We start from the raw sequence: 7,010 nt of genomic DNA, 5'->3' as shown, positions 1-7,010 counted from the left end.
TAGAGGAAGGACATTCACCCAGCATGTGTATGTGAGACCTTAGATTTTCCTCATACTACCTACAAATTTTTAAAACTACAAAACAAAAGTCATTATAAGCTCAGAGGTATTCTCTTGTGCTCACAAGGACCATTAAGAGTCCTTGAAAGTACATAGACTCCTAGAAAAATAAAGAGCGAAGTTCTAAGACGCAAGCTTTTTCATCTAGCCAGAGACAGCTGTTTCCTTCAACAAATACTGGGTCTTTAGAAGACGGTGTTATTTTTATTGCTTTTTGGAATGCTGTGGAAAGCACGGACCCTTACAATTTGCACAGTAAGTAGTTTCTATCTTTAAATATACTGGTGTGATAGAAAAGATACATGCAAAGGAAATACATAGGGTTTTAAGAATCGGTCATTTACATTAGAAATTTCTTTATACATACATCTTAACTTTAAAAAAAAAAAAATGGTAACTGCCAAGAGACTGGAGAAAATCCAGCTTCCCTTGTAAGCAGCCCTTTACTGAGAGACGTGAGTGACAGCAGATGAAGGCCTCTTAAGAATAGATTCGACAGAAAACGACAGTGGCTCATTCGCCGAAAGTTTCGTTCCAACTTGTTTGGCTACAAAGAGGTCTTTTGCGCATCTGTCTATTGTAAATGTGTACTTCTGGCTCTCCTTGACCAAACACTCTCTGTGTTTCTTTGGGGTCTCTTCAAAGGCCTCTTTGACAAATGGTGCTTTCAACTCAGGGCCTGATTTGTCGCTGAGCGTCTGCTGGAATACTGAGTGGAATGGATTAGGTTTAAGTGGCAGAGAAGGTCTAGTGTTTTCTTTGCTGAGCTTGGTTAAGACGTGCCCTTGAGCTGCCAGGCAGTCCATATCAACAATGGGAGAGAAATTCCGACCGGGTGGGGAGAAGGCAGACCTCTCTGGAACAACCTGGTGAACCTGAAGGTCCGTTCTCGAGGCTGGGACCTCGGGCAGATGGGGCAGCACCAGAGAGCCTTCCAGTTTGGGTGGCATCATGTCTTGCTCTGTGCTAAGCCCATCCTGAACTCGGGTTCCTTTCAAGTCCCAGCCAGCCCCAGGCTTCAGGGCTTGGACAGAAGTGGTAGCATTTAACAGGTATTGCTGGTAGAGAAGGGTGTCACTAATGGGACCGCACTTGGGCCAAACTAAAAATCTTGAGGACAGGGGATATTGTCTGTAAGTTGTGGCCACACTGACATTAGAAGAAATAAGTTCCATATTCCCAGACCCTGAATACTGCATGGTGAGATCAAGGCAGGTAGGTAAAAAGTTACAGAAGTCCTTGCTCGGCAGCTCTCCTGCAGTGGGGTTGTAGGTACCTTTGTAGGAACTGTACTCAGGTCCAGGCACCATACGGTTGGGCAAGAACAAGGCAGCAGCTTGAGATGTTTCTAACATCTCCCTCTCTTTATATTCTCTCTCCAGCATAATGTTCTCCAACTCCTTGTCAGCAAAGGCTCTTCTCTTCCTCATCCTATCACTGACAGGCGGGGGTAGAGGAAGGGTCCCTCCTAGGTAAGTCTCTGCAGTCATTGGGCGATAGCCTACAACAAGCAAGTGATGGAAAGAAAACAGATTAACATCCTGACAAGAAAAATGTGGAAACCCAGAAGACAAAAGTACCATCACAAAGCAGGATGACCAGTTACAATTCCTGTCACTGGTATTTTAAGACAGAGATCGATGCAGGTTTGATTTACTCTAGTTTCCCTTTGAGGAATACTTCCCATATGGTAGCTTCCGGCAGCCATTGGTTTTGTTGGTATCAGTATGTCTGCTTGTTTGCTTCAGCAAGTATAGTATACCGACTGAAATTTGAGTATTCTTCCCAGATCCATAGATATCGAGAGACAAATCTGTCCACCTTACTTCATTGCCCGTATCATCTTTTTTTTCTTTTTTTTTTTTTGGATTATTATAAAAGATATCTATACCTACAGCTGACGCCACTTTTATTTTCTAAAGATGTCTCATTATGTACACATTGTTACAGCTGTAGAATAATCCAAGGAGAACTAGGAGAAAAAGAAAAAGAAAGTTAAAGGAGATTAGGAAGGAGAAAAAAAAAAAGAAGAAGAAAAGACTTGAGGATATAGCGGAAGTGAAGAGAAAGTTAACTAGCCCAAACACACAGCCACACAGGGAAACTAAAGATTTAGCCTGGCTTCCTCTTGACCTCCAGAACAAACAAAGCAAGGCAAAACAGTGGGGGGTGGAGGGGAAGACCCCTCCAGGTACACTGGCAACACAGGTCTCCAGCATTCTTTCCCCAAGTTCATTCACAATGGCCAAACACCTAAAGGGCTGAACAAGCAGGTCGCTGGGATGCAGATGGAACCACGCACAGTCCAGAACAGAGGCAAAATCAAAAGGCAAAATCTAATACAACATAAATAGAATGTTTAGAGTACTTCTCTACTCCCAAACACTCACCCACAGGTAGCAGATTTTTCTGGAAGAATCTAGAGTAGTACTTGTGTTTACCCAGTGGCAAGCCCATTATGCTCATTTGCAAATAGAATAAAAGTGGAAAATGATTGTTTCCACTAGGCTAAGTGTTTGGCAGAAAGTTATTTACTTGAATTGACTTTTCCATTGAGACGTCGAGTGTCTCAACTTGCTTTGGCAAAATTTCAGTTCATCAATGAGGTCCCTATGGCTGTAGATGTGTGCCGGCTTTGTAACGAAACTCACTTTGAGTTCTCAGGAACTCTTTCTAAGGTCAGAAGTACACAGCACAGGCTGAGACACACACTTTAAACCTGTCCCGGATCAGCTAAACTCAGAAGACACACAGGAAAGGAAGAAAAGAAGAAAAAAAAAGAAATTCTCAACTGACCGCTAAGCCCTTCTTTCTAAGCTGAGCTGTAGGACGGGGTAGTTTAAAGCAGATCAAAGTGGATATAACTTCACTTTAGATAAAGGGAAAGGAAAAATGACGATGGCCAGAGCAGTGCTTAGCCCGTCGATAAATAAACGCCATGCTTTAGAAAATCGTCACTATTTTAAGAAAAATGAGCGTGGCTCTAGGGTTTGTGGGAAATAAAGGCAACGGGAGAACTTAAACTCAAGCAGTTTGCTTGTTTGGTCCAAAGCCTCTCCCACTCTGCAGCCTTGACTGACAGAAGCCATAAGGAAGAAGTGTGGAGAGGTAACAACCGGCTAAACTTCCAAGGAGGAAAAGCACGCTAAAGAGTGAAACCTGAGGCTAGAGGAGACGCTTGGTCACAGTAGCTATAACCTTACTTAGTTTACTCTGCCCATTAAACTCCTTCAATAACTAAGAGAGTTGCAGGGGCGGGGGGGGGGGGTCCAGTTTCACTTGACAGTGAATTTTTCTATGTCGCTCACACTTGGGTAAATTTCACCAGGTGTAACAGCGGAGGATAATACTGTCTTAGTGGCAAAAACCTCTGTGAATTTTTTGCCCCAAGGAAAACTTCTAATGAAAATTTGCTCCTTCCTGGGCTAATATATAGATCATGCATGGAAATATTAAGTATCTCTCAACTCAGTTTTTAAAAGCCAAAGGACAACTTGAAGTTATTTTACCTTCTAAAATGCTTTTGGCCAGCAAACTTGGCGCCCTGACTTGCCTCTGGTACACTGCTTTCCGATCGAAATTGTTCTGTTTCCCAGAAAGTCCCTTCTTGTCCTGTAAACACAAGAAACAACTGTGAGGAGCAGCATCCAGAAAGCCTCTGAAACTCCCCCCCACCCCAACCTTTAACGCATTTGTTTTGCCAACTCTTAGGGGGAAAAAAATCATTCCAAAAAAATTAACGGGAGTGCCTCTTAATCTCAGTGAAGCTGAGAACACGTGTAGAGAGGGAGGTGAGATCCACAGTCAAGGAGACTTTAAGAACAGAGCCTAGAAAGATTGGGTGGGGGGATGGTTGCCTCCTCAATGTGAAAGTGCCCAGGCTGTCACCCTACCTTGACACTTAGGCAGAACTTGATGCTCATTAGGAAGAATATTAACTGCCTCTGAAGACAAAAGAAAAAAAAAAAAAAACAGGGTGGTTTCTCCCCTAGGTGGAGTAGACACGAGGTGCCAGAGATTGAGGGGGGTCTTCTGTATTTATCTAGTTCTCTGGAGGAGGTGGTGTATGTGAAGGCAGATAAAACTCTTAAGGGACACCATCCTGGGAGTCCTCTGGTCACTGCCAGATTACTCCCAACTAGCCCATCTAGGAAAGAGGTTGAACCCAGAGCCAGGGCCACCTGAGGTCCCCAAGTCCATCCCGTCCGGTGAGTTTGAGCAGTTTCCCTTTGGAGTCACCCACTCTATTCGGTGACCTAACTACCTCCGCGCCGTCTGCAGGGGAAGTCAAATCGAAAGTTTTCCCGGGGAACCGGGGAAGAAGATCAATTGCAGAGCACTTGCCTAAAGGCCACCTCGGCCAGGGAAAACAATCACAGGAATAACGATAAAGAAGTCAACATTCTGCCTGACCTCAGGTCTGAGAGGAGATTCTGTGAAACCTGCATCACTTCCCCCAAAGCAACAAGAGGAAATATAAACTCCAGGGTTCAAAAGTCTCTCGAGGAGAAATCCTGACTTCTCACAACAGAACCGCACCGCACCGTGGGGACCGCAAAGACCTCTAAGCATTCTCTGGCAGATCGCATAGTCAGTAGCCTTGGACTGAGAGGCCCCTAACTCCACTGTCATCCGGTCTCATCCGGAATATGGGCATCAAGTTCTGCCTAAGTATCAAGGTGGGACGATAGCTACACAGTGACAGCACCGCATGCTGCTTCATCCTGACTGGACATCAACCGCTCTGTCAACCACCTTCCTTCCTCCCCAACCACCTGCAAAACTAACCCCGAAAATATTTATTTTTATTGACTTTTCCGCAGTGTCCCAAATGGACCTAATTACTTTGCCTCTCATTGCTTTTGAATGGGAGACTTTTTCAGCACTTTCTGCATTGAAGGCCACGGCTTTCCCTCCGGAACCCCGCAGGCTAGCGTGGCAGAGTGTCTGCACCTCTCCTTCCAGGCGATCTGAGATCGAGGGTCACTCGGTTGTATGAATGGAAGCCCAGCTCCTAGCTGTAAGGAACTCCCTCATCCCGCCTGGGCGCGCACCCTGGAGACCTACCCCCAGCCTGTCGGCACCCACCTCTGTGGCCTGCTGCCTCCGGAGCGCCACCTGGGCGGCCATGACACGCTGGCGCTCCACCACCAGCAGGCAGTTGGCGCACTGGCAGTCCCGCCAGCGACAGAATCGCTTGTGGCCCTTGAGACAGGACACCACGCCGTGGTTGCGGCAGCGTGCGCACTTGGGCGTGCGGCTCAGTTTGCGCGGCTCTGCGCTGCCACCAGCGGTGGCACCGCGCTCAGGGGCGGCGGCGGCGGCGGCTGGCAGCGCCTGAGCAGCAGGCGGTGGCCTGGGTGCCAGTCCCCCGGGCTGCTCTGGCCGGCCTGGCACCTCCGGGGACGCGCCGGGCTCCTCGCCGTCACCCTCGTCCTCCACATCTTCATCCTCCTCTTCTTCGTCCTCGTCCTCCTCCCCATCGGCCGCCGCCGGACTGGGTTCCTGCGGCGGCGTGGCCCGCAGAGGAGTCCCACAGCTATCTTCCTCCAGGTCTAGGCTTTCCACGTCGATCTCCCAGTCCCCGACTCCCGGGACTGCCTGCCCTTCCGTCATGACACTAGGCTGTCGTTCGGCTCGGTTGCCCGCGCGCTAGGGAGACAGAAAAAGGCCTAAAGACCTGTCGCAATTAGGGACCCTCTCTGAGGCTCGGCCCAGAATTTCTGCAAGGCCATCCTTCCCCCCTTGAACTACTCAGTTCTCTTCTGATCCCTGTGATACGGGTCACACCCGAGATCCACAGTTCAACGAAGCTTGTATTTTACCAATTCTAAGTGGTTTGTGCACCTGACCTTTAACCTGAGTCCTGTCTGCCTTTTCAGACAAGTCACCCACTGACCTTACTCACTCGCCAGTCTAAGCCACTTGTCAGGCTTTTCCACAGCCAGTTAACATGGCCATGATAAATATTAAAATGTCGAAGGAACAACTATCTTTCCTTTTATTACAAGGGACCTTGAAACCTCGTTTCCCAAATGTCCCTTATGTGAACTACACCACCACAAAGACTCTAGAGAGGTCTTCTCGTCCCTCCCCTTCCCCTAAACCGATGCTATTTAGGACACACACAGGTAGTGGGGGGCACTAGCCATAAAGCTGAAGAAGCTGGTCTGGTATCAGTAGGGCTTGGGCCGCACAGGTTGAGGGAACTTGATTTTCATCTTTAAGGCAAGACAATCAGAAAGAAGCAGTAGTGAAGAGTCACGCCCCGTGCCCTCCCTGACTCCCGAGCAGCAGCGGCGACAACACAGCACTCACCAAGAATCAGGCTCAGGCTAGCAACCCAGTTAAAAGAGAGCCAGTTTCAGGATCTGTCCCCGGAGCTGCAGGCAGTGGGAGCAAACAGAATTGGGTCTGAGAGCAGGAGGCGGGAGCCCACTGGATGGTGACCAGGGGACAGAGGCCGGAGGCGAGTCAAGGCCTCAGCAACCTCACCCCGTACATTCCAAATTCTGCAAAGTTCTGTTCGGTCCTCTGCAGCCTGGATCGCCTCACTTTGCTTCCCACTTCTGGTCCAAAGAGGACGGAAAAGGTCCGGCCGGGACCCAGGACTCCGCCCCAGGCGCACCCTGCTTGCTTTCGGCGCAGAGACACTCACTGCAGTCCCGGACCTGAGCTCCCCTTCCTAGTATTATCCACCACCCACCCCCACCCCGAGCTCCGCGTCCTCTGATTGGTCGATTTTCAGGCGGTGTGCACGCCGATTGGCCGGAGCACTAGGGCTGAGCGCCCTCCTCCTCAACCCAGTGGAAGCTTCCCTTTAGCGCTTCTGCGCCGCCGGAGTCCACCCGCCAGCCTTCGCTGCAGCCGGGTCCCTCATCCAGAAGCTAAACCTGAAAATGTGGGCAGTGGTTGCGGCGGAGCAGTCGCCTTTTATCTCGCCGACTAGA

General features: G+C 49.0%; 1 protein-coding gene across 3 annotated transcripts; it reads right to left on the bottom strand.

The window, feature by feature from the left end:
• Positions 1 to 244: 244 nt before the first annotated feature.
• Positions 245 to 6,726, bottom strand: Dmrt2 (doublesex and mab-3 related transcription factor 2). Of its 3 annotated transcripts, XM_029472740.1 has the most exons (5): positions 6,379 to 6,695; positions 5,149 to 5,712; positions 3,954 to 4,004; positions 3,570 to 3,672; positions 245 to 1,561 (listed from the first exon to the last, which is right to left on the bottom strand). In XM_029472740.1, exons 2-5 carry the CDS (start codon positions 5,674 to 5,676, stop codon positions 504 to 506), a joined length of 1,740 nt encoding a protein of 579 aa, XP_029328600.1. In that variant the 5' UTR covers positions 5,677 to 5,712; positions 6,379 to 6,695; the 3' UTR covers positions 245 to 503. The 3 variants fall into 3 exon arrangements, with proteins under 3 accessions (XP_029328600.1, XP_021008156.1, XP_029328601.1); XM_021152497.1 differs by lacking the exon at positions 3,954 to 4,004 and having other exon boundaries at positions 6,379 to 6,726; XM_029472741.1 differs by lacking the exons at positions 245 to 1,561; positions 3,954 to 4,004 and adding an exon at positions 1,977 to 2,032.
• Between the last annotated feature and the right edge of the window lie 284 nt (positions 6,727 to 7,010).

Source organism: Mus caroli, chromosome 19 (genome assembly GCF_900094665.2).
Source record: "Mus caroli chromosome 19, CAROLI_EIJ_v1.1, whole genome shotgun sequence".
Taxonomy (NCBI): Eukaryota; Metazoa; Chordata; class Mammalia; order Rodentia; family Muridae; genus Mus; species Mus caroli.
This window is presented reverse-complemented; position numbering and strand designations above follow the sequence as displayed.